The sequence below is a fragment of the Syngnathoides biaculeatus genome, chromosome 6 (assembly GCF_019802595.1).
Source record: "Syngnathoides biaculeatus isolate LvHL_M chromosome 6, ASM1980259v1, whole genome shotgun sequence".
NCBI classification, from domain to species: Eukaryota; Metazoa; Chordata; class Actinopteri; order Syngnathiformes; family Syngnathidae; genus Syngnathoides; species Syngnathoides biaculeatus.
The window spans coordinates 2,711,516-2,729,032 of NC_084645.1; the positions used below are offsets into that span (position 1 = coordinate 2,711,516).

At 45.3% G+C, this 17,517-nt stretch overlaps 1 protein-coding gene across 1 annotated transcript in view; it reads right to left on the reverse strand.

The window, feature by feature from the left end:
• Window positions 1-8,981: 8,981 nt before the first annotated feature.
• tat (tyrosine aminotransferase) overlaps window positions 8,982-17,517 on the reverse strand; it is a 74,771-nt gene continuing 66,235 nt past the window's right edge. Inside the window, exon 12 of the mRNA XM_061823325.1 lies at window positions 8,982-17,460. Coding sequence (XP_061679309.1) covers window positions 17,311-17,460 — 150 coding nt within the window. The 3' untranslated portion in view covers window positions 8,982-17,310. The remainder of the gene's footprint in view (window positions 17,461-17,517) is intronic.

The window sequence follows — 17,517 nt, forward strand, 5'->3', positions numbered from 1 at the left end:
CTGACATGTAAAGATGGGAAGTCTGTAGAAAGCCAATGTCCTTCTAAAATAAAACATTTAAATGTGGATAACAAAATATGATTTCGCTGGCCAGCTGAACACAATAAAAATGTACCTGCAGGATAATATAAAAACAATGTGCAAAAATTTTAAAAAAGAATGGAAAAAGACAGATATGAAGATACAAAATTTTGCATAATTTTGGCAGAAAAAAGGCAGACAGCTAAGTTGAAAAGGGAGGTAGAGGAAGTAAAAAGAAAAGCCCTTTCCAGCCATGTGGAGTTGTACAATTTTGTCTCTGGTGTCTTTGGACAGCTCTTTGGTCTTGGCCATGTTACAAGTTTGAGTCGTACTGATTGTATGGGTTGGACAGGTGTCTTTGTTCAGCTCATGACCACACACAGGTGCATCTGATTCAGCATAAGACATGGAGTGGAGGTGGACTTTAATGAGACGGCAATGGGGTTGATTACCTTGCTGACGAGCAACAGACCAACGAACCTGGGAGCAAGCTTGCGCGATTCTGTCCACAGCGGAAGATCCTTTGTGGACAACCACACGCGTTGTCCCACCTTGAATGCCCTCCTCTTGAGATCCGCTGCAGACTTGTTTGAGCTGCCTATGCACACCAGCGTCTTGCAAGCCACTTCCCAGGTTCGCTTGCAGCGTCTCACCACCGCCCGAGCGGATGGCATCGCGGAGTCTGTGGCCATTGATGGAAACAGAGAGGGAGGATAACCGTGCACTACATGGAAAGGAGCCATACCTGTGGAGGTGGAGGGCAGGGAGTTGTGAGCATACTCCATCCATTCGAAGTGCTGGCTCCATGTGCTGTGGTCACAAGATGCCAAGCAGCGTAAGCCGGTCTCCAGGTCTTGGTTAATCCTCTCCAACTGGCCGTTGGACTCTGGGTAATGGCGTGACGTCAGGCTCGCCGTAGCCCCAATGAGGGTGCAGAACTCCTTCCAAATACAGGAAACGAACTGTGGTCCCCTGTCCGATATGATGTCCACCGGCAGCCCGTGGTAGCAGACGACCTCATCGAGCAGCAGCTGGACGGGATCTTCAGGACCGGCATGAAATAGACCATCTTGGAGAAACAGTCGACGACGGAGTGCTCTGCACGTCCTTCCGACAAGAGGGAGTGGGCCATTGAAGAACCGTGCCGATCTTCCCGAGATCCATACGAATCTGTCCCTCTGCCAGGATGAACCCCAGGAATGAAACGGAGGCTCGGTGGAACTCGCAGTTCTCCACGTTCATGTACAGCTGATGTTGCAGCAGCTGTTGAAGCACCTCTCTGACATGTTCGATGTGGAAGGTCAATCAGAGGAGAAAATCAGGATGTCGTCGAGGTATCCAAAAACTTTTATTCTGTTTCTCCCGGAGCACGTCATTAATAAAGTTCTGGAATACAGCTGGTGCGTTCGTCAACCCAAACGGCATGACTAAGCACTCGTAATGGCCCGTGGGCGTATTGAATGCCGTCTTCCATTCATCCCCCTTCCGGATGCGTACCAGATGGTATGCACTTCGTAAGTCCAACTTAGTGAAGATCCAGGCCCCCTGAAGTAGTTTAAAAACGGTCGCAATCAGGGGAAGAAGGTACCTATTCTTTATGGTGATGTCGTTGAGCCCTCTATAGTCGATGCAAGGCCATAGTGAGGTGTCCTTCTTCACGAAGAAGAAGCCTGCTTCAGCCGGTGAGGAAGACGGTTGGATGAGCCCTGCAGCCAATGACTCCTCGACGTATTTTTTTGGTTTGGTTTTTGTATTTTCTTTATTTCCGCTTATCCAATCACACAGTGATCCCGTTGTATTATTTTAATACCGTGCATTAAGCACTGGCTTGTCGTTTATTAATTTTATATACAATTTATTCATACATTTGTTTTAATTTTCATAAAATTGTCAGGTTGCGGAGCATAATGTGAGTCTGCCTCGACTCTGACTCCGAGAAGGTGGCCTTTTGGATGGCATGAAGCTCACACTCTTGATTTCATTTCATATGATGCAGGAATAAAACGCCAATCAGACAGCAACCTCTGTGTCCAGTCTCCCTCTTTGCACCAGAACACAATGCAGTGTAGCCAGGGTGTGCAGACTGCCCCGGCTCCATTGGTGCCGTGACCCGGATTTCTTCGGCACAGATCATCCACAGAGTGATCGCCAGGGAGAAGTAGGGATTTTCCAGAGGTTTTAAAAAAAGAAAAAGAAAAAAAAACCTACCTGGTTAAAATGGCTAATGATGATGTCGAGAGGCCACTTAATTATGATGAAGGTACTGTGGCAATGACATTTGGGCGAGGCAAGTTTTTGGGTGATTCCACTCCAGTTAGGGGTGTCAGTACAGTTGGTCACCCAGTTTTATCTTCGACTCACATGCGCCGTGACATCACTAGCCCACAAGAAGCACTAGATCCAGTCAGTAACATCACCAGCATGGGGAAAGGTATGAGTGCAGTGCACTTACATACATATACACATACATACATACACTTACTGACCCACAGTCTCCCATGCAACACAATTCTAGTGAAGAGATCAGTTCTCTAGACATGGGAAATCTAATATCTCAATTAGCGCATCAAATTGGCGAGAGCATTGCAAACCAGATACAAAAGACAGCAAGTAATCAGAGTGGCAGAGTGCCCCTACGCCCAGTGTAAATGTAGGACAGGGTCATCCTGAGTTGAATCTGACAAGGATGAAGCTTGTCAGGCAGGCAGATGTCAAAGAGCCATCGCATTTCAGGGGTGACGGGATGGACAAATACACAGTACATGAATGAGAGGAAGTTTGTTTATCTGAAGAAAAGGGGCATTCCACTCCAACACTCCCAAGAGATAACGTCAAAACTAGTGGGAAAAGCTAAGGATATTGTAAGGGCGTCTTTCCGCAGCATCCCTTCTTTAAAACCTGGTGAAGACCCCAAGCTTGTCTTTGACATTCTCAAACAGCATTTCAGTGAAGTAACATATTCTTCCATGGCCTTTGATCCCTTTAGCAGCACTGATCTGTTCAGGTGTCGGAACTGGATCTATGGTAGGTACTGATCCAGGTTTCAACATTTTGTTTCCATTTATAACCAGTAAAGGAGTCCAGGGGTGAAATTTTCATTGCATATGACAGACTGGTGACTGGGTTTGGAAAATTTTCCCTTTGTTTGCACAAACCTGACTCACTGTCTTCTGAGGCTTCGATCTTTGTGACAATAATGTAAACTGTGAATAATCCGAATTACTACAAAACTGAACCACACACTTCTTCACCATTGTTACAGATTGACTTTGTCTTAAAATCTTTGAGGAATTCTCAAAAAATATATAGTTTTTTTTATCTTCAGCGTCAACAACCAATGGTCCAAGCAATAATCCGGGTCCACAACCACAGGTCGCCTCGGTGAGACGTCAGAGGTTAAAAAAAAAAAAAAAAAAAACGGGAGACGTTCTGCCATGTCCGGCAAAATTGATCAAAGTTCGGGTATTTTTATTCATAAATACTTATATTTTTCAGTAAAAACATTAAACAAGATGTATATTTTATGGAACAGTTGAACATATACAGTATTTTTGTCTAAACAAGATAAATTGCTCTCGAAAAGTGATGTTCCATCCATCCATCAATTCATCCATTTTGTACCACTTCTCTGAGTTGGGTCATGGGGGAAGTAACTTCAGCAGGGATACTGAGATTTCCCTTTCCCCAGCCAATTCTTCCAACTTATCCATAGGGATCCCGAGGTGTTCCCAGGCCAGTTGAGAGACATAATCTCTCCAGGGTGTCCTAAGTTGTCCCCAGGTCTCTTTCTGGTGGGACTTGCCCGGAACACCTCACCAGGGAGGCATCCGGATCAGATGCCCCAGCCACCTCATCTGGCTCCTCTCAATGCGGAGGACCAGGGGCTCAACACTGACCTCCTCCCGGATGACCGAGCTTCTCACCCTATTTCTAAGGGAGAGTCCGAACACCCTGTGGAGGAAACTCAATTTGGCCGCTTGTATCCTGGATCTTGTTAATGCAGCCCTATGGGGGCACAAACCAGTGTAATCTGTAGGCCGGTCCCAAACCGGATAAATGGAGAGGGTTGCGTCAGGAAGGGCATCCGGCGTAAAAACTGTGCCAAACAAATATGAGCGTTCATCTAAAGAATCCCATACCGGATCGGTCGTGGCCCGGGTTAAGAACGCCCGCCCCCGGCTCTGCTAACCTGCAGGGCGTCGGTGGAAATTCAGCTACTGTGGGTCGAAGACAGAGAAGAGGAGGAAACCGGATCCATCGTCAGAAGAAAAGGAGGAATCCACAGATCCTACGACTGAGTGTAGGGACTTTGAATGTTGGGACTATGACAGGAAAAGCCCAAGAGTTGGTTGACATGATGATTAGGAGAAAGGTTGATGTACTGTGTATCCAAGAGAGCAGGTGGAAAGGTAGTAAGGCTAGAAGTTTAGGAGCAGGGTTTAAATTATTCTACCACGGAGTAGATGGGAATAGAAATGGAGTAGGGGTTATTTTAAAGGAAGAGCTGGCTAAGAATGTCTTGGAGGTGGAAAGAGTATCAGATCGAGTGATGAGACCAAAATTTGAAATTGAGGGTGTTATGTATAATGTGGTTAGCGGCTATGCCCCACAGGTAGAATGTGACCTCTACTTGAAAGAGAAATACTGGAAGGAACTAGATGAAGTAGTTCTGAACATCCCAGACAGAGAGTTGTGATTGGTGCAGATTGTAATGGACATATTGGTACAGGAAACAGGGGCGATGAAGAAGTGATGGGTCAGTACGGCATCCAGGAAAGGAACTTTGAGGGATAGATGGTGGTGGACTGTGCAAAAAGGATGGAGATGGCTGTAGTGAACACTTATTTCCAGAAGAGGAAGGAACATCTAGTGACCTACAAGAGCGGAGGTAGAAGCACGCAGGTGGATTATATTTTGTGCAGACGATGTAATCTAAAGGAGGTTACCGACTGTAAAGTAGTAGTAGGGGAGAGAGTAACTCGACAGCATAGGATGGTGATGTGTAGGATGACTCTGGTGGTAGGTAGGAAGATTAAGAAGACAAAGGTAGAGCAGAGAACCATGTGGTGGAAGTTGAGAAAAGAAGAATATTTGCAGCCTTTCGGAAAGAGGTGAGACAGTATCTCGATGGACAGCAGAAGCTCCCGGAAGACTGGACTACGACAGCCAAGGTAATCAGAGAGACAGGCAGGAGAGTACTTGGTCTGTCTTCTGGTAGGAAAGGGGAGAAGGAGACTTGGTGGTGGAACCACAAAATACAGGGAGTCATACAAGGAAAGAGATTAGCGAAGAAGAAGTGGGACACTGAGAGGACTGAGGAGAGGCGAAAGGAGTACATCGAGATGTGACGTAGGGCAAAAGTAGAGGTGGCAAAGGCTAAACAAGAGGCATATGAAGACATGTACACTAGGTTGGACACAAAGAAGGAGAAAAGAATCTCTATAGGTTGGCCAGACAGAGGGATAGAGATGGGAAGGATGTGCAGGAGGTAAGGGTGAATAAGGATAGAGACGGAAATATGTTGACTGGTGCCAGTCGTGTACTAAATATATAGAAAGAATACTTTGAGAAGTTGATGAATGAAGAAAATGAGAGAGAGGGAAGAGTTGAAGAGGCAAGTGTGAAGAACCAGGAAGTGGCAATGATTAGTAAAGGGGAAGTCAGAAAGGCACTACAAAGGATGAAAAATGGAAAGGCAGTTGGTCCTGATGACATACCAGTGGAGGTATGGAAGCAATTTGGAGAGATGGCTGTGGAGTTTTTGACCAACTTATTCAACAGAATGCTAGCGGGCGAAAAGATGCCTGAAGAATGGAGGAAAAGTGTTCTACTTCCCATGTTTAAGAACAAAAGGGGATGTTCAGAGCTGTGGGAAATATAGAGCAATAAAGTTGATGAGCCACACAATGAAGTTATGGGAAAGAGTATTGGAGGCTAGACTCAGAACAGAAGTAAGTATCTGCGAGCAACAGTACTGTTTCATGCCTCGAAAGAGTACCACAGATGCATTATTTGCCTTGAGGATGCTAGTGGAAAAGTACAGAGAAGGTCAGAAGGAGCTACATTGTGTCTTTGTGGATCTAGAGAAAGCCGATGACAGAGTACCAAGAGAGGAACTGTGGTACTGCATGCGTAAGTCTGGTGTGGCAGAGAAGTATGTTAAAATAGTACAGGACATGTATGATGGCAGCAGAACAATGGTGAGTTGTGCCCTAGGTGTGACAGAAGAATTTATGGTGGAGGTGGGACTGCATCAAGTCTCAGCTCTGAGCCCCTTCCTGTTTGCAGTGGTAATGGATAGGCTGACAGATGAGGTTAGAGTGGAATCCCCTTGGACCATGATGTTCACAGATGATATTGTGATATGCAGTGAAAGCAGGGAGCATGCAGAGGAACAATTAGAAAGATGGAGACATGCACTGGAAAGGAGAGGAATGAAGATTAGCTGAAGTAAAACAGAATATATGTGCGTGAATGAGAAAAGTGGAGGGGGAAGAGTGAGGCTACAGGGAGAAGAGATAGCGAGGGTGGAGGACTTCAAATATTTAGGGTCAACAATCCAGAGCAATGGTGAGTGTGGTAAGGAAGTGAAGAAAAGGGTCCAAGCAGGTTGGAACAGCTGGCGGAAGGGGTCTGGTGTGTTATGTGACAGAAGAGTCTCTGCTAGGACGAAGGGCAAAGTTTACAAAACAGTGGTGAGGCCGGCCATGATGGATTAGAGGATTAGAGACGGTGGCACTGAAGAAACAACAGGAAGCAGAACTTGAGGTAGCAGAAATGAAGATGTTGAGGTTCTCGCTCGGAGTGAGCAGGTTGGATAAAATGAGCTCATTTGAGGGACAACCAAAGTTGGATGTTTTGGAGATAAAATTCGTGAGAGCAGACTTCCATGGTTTGGACATGTTCAGAGGCGAGAGAGTGAGTATATTGGTGGAAGGGTGCTGAGGATGGCGCTGCCAGGCAAAAGAGCCAGAGGAAGACCAAAAAGAAGGTTTATGGATGTGGTGAGGGAAGACATGAGGGCAGTTGGGGTTAGAGAGGAAGATGCAGAAGATAGACTAGGATGGAAAAAGATGACACGCTGTGGCGACCTCTAACGGGACAAGCCGAAAGGAAAAGAAGAATCCTGGATCTTGTTCTTTTGGTCACGACCTACAGCTCGTGCTCAAAGGTAAGAGTAGGAACGTAGACCGACTGGTGAATTGAGAGCTTCGCTAATCGACATAGCTCCCTCTTTACCTCAACAGACCAAGACAAAGTCTGCATCACTGCAGAGGCTGCACCGATCCGCTGTCGAGCTCCCACTCCATTCTTCCCTCACTCATGAACGAGAGCTCAAGATATTTGAACTCCTCCACCTCCACAGAGATGCGACGCTGAGGCCACAAAATCGGACACACTACATAAAAGTTATGAACAAAATCGGTGACAAAGGGCAGCCTTGGTGGAGTCCAACTTATTGCTTGCAATGCGGACCAAACTCTGACCCATACTCCTGAAGAATTCCCCGGTAGACTCCCCGAGGAACATGGTCAAACGCCTTCTCCAAGTCCACAAAACACATCTTGACTGGTTGGGCGAATCCCATGCACCCTCGGCGAGGGTGTAGAACTGGTTCACTGTTCCATGGTCAGGACAAAAAGTATATTGCTCCTCCTGAATACGTGATTCGACTTCCCGACAGACCTTCCTCTCCAGCACCCCTGAATTGACCTTACCAGGGAACGTGAGGAGTGTGTTCCCCAATAGACAACATCTAGAGCCTTTGGCCACTGCCCAGCTCACATTACACATGGCCCCTGTGGTCCCTGTCACTGTTGGTGAGCCCGTGAGAAGGGGGACCCATGTTACCCTTTCGGGCTGTGCCCGTTCGAGACCCATGGGTGGGGGCCCAGCCACCAGGCGCTGGCCTTCGAGCCTTGTTCCAGAGGGGAGCCCCAGTGACCTGCGTCTAGGCTAGGGAAACCAAGATCCAATATTTGGACCCATCATAGGGGTTTTGGAGTCGTACTTTGTATGGTCCCTCACCTAGGACCTTTTTGCCATGGGTGACCCTACCAGGGGCGTGAAGCCCCAGACAACTTGGCTCTTAGGATCGTCGGGACACACAAACCCCTCCACCATGATATAGTGACAGCTCAAGGAGGAAATTGAGTTTCCATACATTTTAAAAGAATAATTAGAATACTATCACATTTATAGAGCCTAAAATATCAAAATGTAAATTAATCAGAATAAACTAATATTCAAATTAAAGAATATTAAAATATAATATTCAACAATCAATAATGATGAAAATAATATTTAATAATAAGCATTTTACCAGCCTGCTATGCGGGACTCCGGAGGTCCCGAGATAAATCATGTTTAATGTGCATGTTTTGTGTCAATTTTTTTATGAGTCATTCTATTATTTATTATTTGCTAGTTTTGCTATTCTGTTTTCTGTAGTGTGATAATTTTCATTTCAGTGTGAAACAGTGAGTGTGTACAACATTGTCAGTCATGACTTGCCTACATAGGCAGTGTGTACAGCAATCTAAGATTTTTATCTCTCCAGATTTCAAATGCAATTGTTCCTCACTGCCTCATGAGTGCCATCATAGCTAGCTTATAGCCTATAGCTTATATACACACTAAAACACGTACTGGCAAGCATGCTTACAGTGTAAACAGTGTGTATCCGTACTGCATCCATTATAAAGTTTGTAACCCACACGAATAAAAGTGCAATTAATTTCGAAAGGAGGGTTGGAGAGCCAATGCCTTAGTCTTCACACTTCTGGGCTCTTTCAACGAACGTTAGAAGGTTACAATTAAAGCTCTCTTTGTCTCAAATAGGGCAACACATCTCTTTACATTTGCAATTTTTACGGAAAGTGCTGAAAAACTATCAATGCCTGTTCTTTCTTCTCAGCAGTGAAATGTTGCATTTAAACACACAGAGCAAAACAGGAGGGTTTGTTTTTCAGGAAAATTTAATCAACCTGGGGGGAAATGCAGAGAAACCTTATCACAAAAATTACTAGCAAATGTGTGTAAAGAACAAGATAATACAGGGCAATTGAACTCATAAATGTGAGTGCAAAATGAATTGAAGCATTTTGGGGGAGAACAAAGTTGGGACTCATGTGAAGTCGCGAATTTACTACAAAGTCACTATGCACCAATTTGTACTTTCTCGTAATTACTGCAATGTTTTACTCACAATTGAGTAATTACTGCAATATTTTACTCACAATTGTAGATCACATTGTCTGCAGATAGTCTTTTTTTTTCTTGTTTTTGGAGGAAAGGAGACAGGTTTAATTGAAGAGGGTGCACTCAAAGTAAAACAAAAGAGGAATTACTGAAAGAAAGGTGCATTCGTAACTTTTCCTGCCATTTGTACTTATTGCGGGCCACACTCTTGTGCTAGACTGCGAGTGTAACCTAGCATGGCAGGCTTCTTTTATCTGACAGGGCCTTTGATGTGGTCTGGAGTCATTCTTCACGTGGTAGCAGAACCAAGGAAAAAGGGGTGAGGGGGAGAGGTTGGCCAGAGCCAAGCAGAGGAGCTGAAGGGATGTTGGCGTGAAAAAGAGTGAGCCAAAAAGAAAGGATTTTGAGGCTCTTTGTATCTTTTGGGTCAGAGAAGGTCCATCTACTCGGGTTTCCATGTTAAATTTCCTTCTATCCACATAAGTCATGCCCAAAACGAGAGTTGAAACTCAGCACAAATTCAAATAAACGATTCCCAACTTTGAAACATACTTAAGCAGAGATCAACCATATAAAATGATTGTTTAAACCTTAGTCTTGGCAGATCAACTACTTATTGTTCAAACAACATTATGTACTGTTTGATTTAAAACCAATAGGTACAGTTCTTCACAAGTGAAAAACAACCAACCCACCCGTTTGTGATTATAGACACTGCACTGAGATGAATTAATGCAGGGGTGCTCAATGCGTCAATTGCGACGCCGTGCCGCGAGAATAAAAAAAGACATCACACGTATTTTTCTGACCTTTAGCTCACTGCGCATGTACAAACAACGAGGAACAAGGTCTGAAAAGTGGTTATCCTTTAATTTGGTGGATTTGGCATGGGCAATCAAAATGGCACCTACTTGTGTGGCGGTTTCGGCACGTTGCTCCCTAGTATTGTTTATGTTTCTGCGTTTTGTGTGTCATTTCTGGAACATCAGAGAGAGAGTCTTCTATGGACTTTTTTTGACAACTCTTGCAAATTCACTGAGTCTTTTCTCCGAGTTACTCAGTGATGGCAACGATGACAACGTCAGTACTATACGGAGTGTGGTGGCAACACGCGGGAGGGGGACACGTGGCGGAATCCAAGTGAAACTTTGTAGGAGAGGACCCAGAGTGGCGAGTCTGCCAATTCATCTCGCAAATCTACGTTGGCTTCCTAACAAAATTAGAATCAGAATCAGCTTTCGTGGCCAAGTGTGTAAGAACACACAAGGAATTTTTCTCCTGCAGGTGGTGCGGCCCTGGTACGACATTCAGAACAAAGAACAACAAAGTAACAAGAACAAAGAACAAGAGACATTTCTGTTCATAGGAACTATTCCTCATAAGAGTCACAGATGTGCGAGATATAAAGTCTTCTTCGTTTAGAACAGCTAGGAGATAACGTGTCAACGTCCCACATTGTGTTAAGCTTGTACAGAGTGCCTTTACCTGTTTGCAGTTTCCGTTATAGACCAGTGCAATGACAATTGTGCAAAGCGAGCCGTTTAATGTGACAAATCGTGTGATAGTCTCCAAAATATATTACTAATACTCATACTGATTGGACCAGCAGGATGTGAGTGTGTGTCCCAACAATGGCACAAGGCAGAAAATAGTAGGTTCGCTGATCAGGAATTTAATGACGTAATTGCCATCGGGGAAAAAAACATTTGAATGCCTGCTAGTTTTGACTTGCATTGATCTGTAGCGCTTTCCTGACGGAAAGAGTTGGAAGAGCTGGTGCCCAGGACATGGAGGGTCCGAAAGGAAACCTTGCCGGCTCTGGACCTAGTTCGCGTTGCGTGCCAGTCTTCAATAGTGGGTAGAGTGGTGCCGACAATCCGTTCAGCGGTTTTGATTCTCCATTGTAGTCGGAGTTTGTCCTTTTTTGTGGCGGCCCCAAACCAGACTGTGATTGAGGTACAGTGTACTGATTGAATGACGCTGTGTAGAACTGTCTCAGCAGCGCTTGTGTCAGGCCGTGCTTCCTCAGAACCCACAAGAAGTACATCCTTTGTTGGGCTCTTTTGAGGATGTTTGTCTCCCACATCAGGTCCTCTATTTCTGTGAGGAAGTGTGTGCACCAACAAAAAACTTTTTGCACATTCAATAACAACAAGCTGTGGTTTACAGCCAGACTTTGGCAACTCCCCCAGGCTAAAGATGTCACATACCGTAGCGTGGATAGGGCCCTGTACAGTCGCACTACAAACCAGCTGACTCAAGAAATTACCATTCCAAAGAGGGTTTATGAAGGAAAAATGGAAAAACAATTTGGCGCTCATGAGCCCAAATCATTATGGCATGCATTACAATAACTAACTAATGAAAGGGGACGATCCCCTCCAGTAGGGCTAGCTGAACCTGAACAGCTTTTACTTCACAATCGAAAAGGACACTTTCATTCGATACACCCATCGAGTTGCACCACTAACCACTTCAACATCTCCGACTCCTTCGTCGACCATCCATTAATGGGACATGAGGTGGATCTTCCAACAACTAAAGTACAACAAAGCGGGAGGCCCAGACCTTGTGCCCCCATCCTGTCACAGAGTCTGCCGCAGACCAACTTGCTCCGGTCTTCACAAAAATCTTCAACAGGGCTCTAGAACTATGTGAAGTACCAACCAGCTTCAAAAGCTCGACCAGCATCCTGGTTCCCAAGAAACAATCAATCTTGGGTTAAATGACTACAAGCCTGTTGCCTTGACATATGTGATTATGAAGTCGCTCCAATGCATTGTGCTGTCCCACAAGAGTGTTGCAGATCCCCAGGTTGACCCACTGTATTGTCTGTGGTTTCATCCTCGATCAGTCTTTGCCAAGGTGGAATTTAATATTGCACACCATCTCATCCTGCACTTTCTACTTTGGCTTCAGACCAGACCTTTCTCGTGTGAAAAAGAGAAAATCTCATCCAGTTTCACCACCTTTTCTTCTATTATTCACATACTCTGACAGTCGCAGCGTCTTAAAACAACAGCATTTCTTTTTCAACTTTTGGCATTATTATCAAGAATAAGCATTAGCAACATGGCTATCTTGTCTTCGCTCTAAATTTCCCAGACTGTGTTGCTAACTAAACCACCGGTTGTGGGCAGCGCATAAAGACGCTGTCATTATCAACCACATTGATGGACTGCATAAGTACTTTAACATTTGTAATGATGAGTGTACCCCTTTAAGAGCAGAGGGGACTGATGTCAGGTAAACTAGGCAGGAGAGTGTGTGGGCGAGCAGCAGGTCGTTGTTAGAGAGAGTTCCCTGTGGTGCCCAAGTGTTCAATAAAAGCCAGCTAAAAGAAATCAGTGGCTTCTCCTTTTCTTTTTACAGTGCATATGTGAATTGTGCCATTGGATGTAGCAACGGGTCATCCCTCACTTATTGAATCATATTGCAAAATGCCACAAACTGAATAGTTGTGTTATACTTTTCGTATATACGTTTTGGGTTGGATTATTTATTTATTTTTTGTGCACAACAGAATATCTGTGCGCAGAGACCACATCAGCGGTGCACAATGGCGCATATCTTAGAGAGAACATTGGTACGCACTTCATTCTTGAACACCTCAAAAGGGAGATAACCTGCGCGAAGACACAGTCAAGGGCGTGGCCAAGCCACTGCCCTGTGCGCAGCTGCCTCACCTGCGACTCATTATTGCTAATTATGCCATGTATTTAAGGCTTGAGTGTTGTATTGTTAGCTGCGAGTTCGTTGCATGAGACTGCATTAGTCTTGTTGTGTATTCACCTCGTTGTCACGGCCAGTGTTCCTGTGCCACCAGAGCTAAGTCTTGTTTTTGCCTAGTAGTTATCCGACCTCATTTACATGTTTTTGGACCTTGGCTTTTTCCCATCTCTTTTTGTGCCTTTGCTTTTTTTGGACTGCTTACCTGTGTATGACCTCTGCCTGGAATAAAACCACGCTCAACATCATGTCACTGCCTCTGAGTCCTGCATTTAGGTTCTAACACTTGCCGCTTGCTTGTGACAGACTTTGTTCGTGGACTTAAGATCTGCGTTCAATACAATCCTCCCCAAGCTCCTCTCCTCTAAGCTTCTCCAGCTCAGTGTCTTGCCTGCCATCTGCCAGTAAATCTACAACTTCCTGACGGGCAGGACAGAGCCGGTGAGGCTGGGGGACACAACCTCATCCACACGCAGCATGAGCCACGGCACTCCAAGGTTCTATCCTTTTCCCGCTTTTCTCCTCGCTCTATATGAATGATGGCGCCTCAAGCCAACCGGCTGTCAAGTTCGGAGATGACACCACAGTCATCTGGCTCATCAAAGACGATGATGAGTCTGCTTATCAACAGGATGTGGGGAGGCTGTAACTTTGGTGTAGCCAACACAACCTGGAGCCACAACCTGGAACTGAACCCACTAAAGATTGTAGAAATGATTGTGAACTTCAGGAGGCATCCTTCACCACAGCTGCCACTCACTCTCTCCGACTGTCTTGTGTCAACTTTGGAGACATTCAAATTCTTGGGAATTACAGTGTCACAAGACCTGAAGTGGGAGAAAAACAACTTCTTTTCCTTTTGGCTTGTCCCATTAGGTGTCGCCACATCGTGTCATCTTTTTCCACCTAAGCCCATCTCCTGCATTTTCCTCTCTAACACCAACGGACCTCATATCTTCCCTCACAACATCCATCAACATTCTCTTTTGTCTTCCTCTCACTCTCTTCCCTGGCAGCTCCATCCTCAGCACCCTTCTACCAATATACTCACTCTCTCGCCTCTGGACATGTCCAAACCATGAAAATCTGTCCTGTCAAACTTTGCCTCCAAAATATCCAACTACAGGTGTCTCTCTAATGAGCTCATTACTAATCCTGTCCAACCTGCTTACTCCTACAGAGAACCTAAACATTCACTTCATTTCTGCCACCTCCATCTCTGCTTCCTGTTGTCTCTTCCGTGCCACCGTCTCTAATCCGTACATCATGTCTGGCCTCCCAACTGTTTCATAAACTTTCTCCTTCATCCTAGCAGAAACTCTTCTATCACATAACTCCATCCTCAAAAAAAAAAAAAAAAAAAAAAAACAGCAAAAGGTTGTACTTCTAGTGGCTTCTGAGGAAGCATGGCCTGCCACGAGAGCTGCTGGGACAGTTCTACACAGCGGTTATCGAAATCAATACTGTGACGATCAGAATCTTGTTTGGGGCTGCCACAAAAAAGAACTAACTCCGATTGCAATGGATAATCAAAACTGCTGAATGAATTGTTGGCACCACCCTTGAGGACTCAAGATGTTGTGAGCCGGCGGACAGATTACTTCAAAGACCTCAATTCCACCAACCTGCTTTCTTACGGGGAAGCTGAGTCTGTTGTTCTTTGTTCTGAATGTCGTACCAGGGCAGCACCGTCTGCCGGGGAAAAAATCCTTGTGCGTTTTTACACACTTGGCCAATAAAGCTGATTATGATTCTGAAAAAGCTTCTTGGTGGCCCGGAATTCCTAAAGGCTCTAAAGGCAACATTGTGAGGATATCAGGGACAGTGCCTCTGGATTGGTAGACTGGAGTGGTGGTCCCTCGTTTTAAGAACGGGGACCATGGGGTGTGCTCCAACTCTAGGAGGATCATACTCCTCAGCCTCCCTGGTAAGGGCTATTCAGTAGGTGTTGGAGAGGAGTATCCGTCGGGAAGTCAAATCTCAGATTCAGGAGGAGCAATGTGATTTTCGTCCTGGCCGTAGAACAGTGGAGCAGCTCTACACCCTCGGCAGGGTACGTGGGAATTCGCTCAACCAGTCGACGTGTTTTATGGATTGGAGAAGGTGTTTGACCGTGTCCCTTGGGGAGTCCTGTGGGGGGGGGGGGGGTTCTCCGAGAGCAAGGGGTACTGAACCCCCTGATACGGGCTGTTCGGTCCCTGTATGACCAATGTAAGTTTGGTCCACATTGCTGGTAATAAGTCGGACTCGTTTCTGGTGAGAGTTGGACTCCGTCAAGGCTGCCCTTTGTCACTGATTTTGTTCATAACTTTTATGGACAGAATCTCTAGGCAGAGATGTAGAGGGTGTTCGGTTTGCTGGCCTCAGCATCATATCTCTGCTCTTTTTAGATGATGTGGTGCTGTTGGCTTCATCAAGCCGTGCTCTCCAACGCTCACTGGAGCGGTTCGCAGCCGAGTGTGAACCGGCTGGGATGAGAATCAGCACCTCCAAATCTGAGACCATGGTCCTCAGTCGGAAAAGGGTGGCGTGCCCAGGATGAGATCCTGCCCCACGTGGAGGAGTTCAAGTATCTTGGGGTCTTCAAGAGTGAGGGAAGAATGGAGCAGTAGATTGATCGGCAGATTGATGCAGCGTCTGCAGTGATGCAAACTTTGTACCAATCCGTTGTGGTGAAGAGGAAGCTAAGTCGGAAGGAGAAGCTCTCAATTTACCAATCTACGTTCCAACTCTCACCGATGGCCACGAGATGTGGGTCGGGCAAAGCTCTCAATTTACCAATCTACGTTCCTACCGTCACTGATGGCCATGAGATGTGGGTCATGACCGAAAGAACAAGATCCCGGATACAACAGCTTCTTCCCTCTTGGAATTAAGTTATTCAATTCTTCAAATTACAATTCCAGTGCAAAATGTTGTCAGTTTTCTCCCTCGATTTGTTGTTGTCACACCCTGCTGAGCCAATCAGTATTAGTATAATGTACTGTATAATGTAAAGGACTATCGCACGACTTATCACTTTAAACTGCATACACTCCTTGAAGTCTTGACACTCTTTACACAATTGTTATTGCACTCGACTACAGTATTGCTCTTATGGGGACTCTATTCTAAATGCTAGAAGACTGTATCTGTGCAAAATGTTGCACATTCCAAGTTCCCTGTCAATTGACTGTCTATTGTCAATTGACTGTCTATTGATCTTCATACTCAACATCATACTAGGGCAGCACCAACTACCCGAGAGACAAATTCCTTGTGTCTTGTTACATACTTAGCAAATAAAGTTTGACTCTGATTCTAATATTATCCATCCATCCATCCATCCATCCATCCATCCATCCATCCATCCGTTTTCTTAGCTCCCTATCCTCACAAGGCCCATGGGAGTGCTGGAGCCTATCCCACGTGTCATCGGGCAGGAGGCAGGGTACACCCTAAATTGGTTGCCAGCCAATCGCAGGGCACCTGGAGACAGATGACAGTCGCACTCATAATCACACCTATGGGCAATTTAGAGTGTCCAATTAATGTTCCATGTTTTTGGGATGTGAGAGGAAACCGCAGTGCCTGGACAAAACCCACGCTGGCACGGGGAGAACATGCAAACTCCACACCGGTGGGGCCGGAATTGAATCCAGGTCCTCAGAACTGTGAGGCCAACGCTTTACATCTCCGCCAGCGTGTCGCGCTAATATTCTGAAAAAAAGAAAATATTCTGTATTCTGGCACCCAAGGGTGTTTCTTTTCTGAAAAAGGGTCCCATTAAAGAAGTTAATGTCACCAAAATCAATTTATACTTTTTGAATAGTTATGAAGGCTTGTTTTATTTGGTACAAACATGAGATTTATTTATTGTCATTTGATTGTCCACTGGCATCACATGGTAAACAATCACGAGGAGTTCAACTGGCAGTGTCTGTAATCGAAACGGGGGGGGGGGAGGGGGGGGGTTTGAGGGTTGGGGGGTTTATTGTGTTCTATTAATCTCAAGTAAGTCTCTGTGAACCATTGTGCAACAGTCATCTCAACCTTTCCCGAATCACACTGTGGGGGTCATGACATTAAGAATCATCAAAATGGTCTCTTCTAATTCTTATTGTGGCTCCATCTTGGGGAGGTTGGTTAAATAGTAAATTCTTTGAGGCCAGTTTAACTAATAAGTCCATTGTCGTTAATTATTCTGAACTTCCACGTCTGGTTATGATGTTGCATTCCACACTGAATGATCTATGTTTTTGCTAATTCCCCCGAGGCAGTGTCGAGGACCTTTATCTACTTTTATGGCCCCACTTGAGTTAAAATTGATCTCCAGTGGTCCTAAGGGTTCAGTGGTCATCTGTTTTGTCTTTTGTGCCATCAGACAGATGTATCTTTTAGGGAGAATTTGTTACAGCTACTTGACCGATAGTGAAGCTGACAAAACTCCCTGATCCGACCACATGCTTCCAGAATCATCTGTTCCGGAACAGTCACCACAATGCGGAAGAAATTGGGATACTCAAAAGCCTGCGAGAAGAAAGGCAATGGATGTGACACTGGTAATGGTTTTGTGATATATTTATG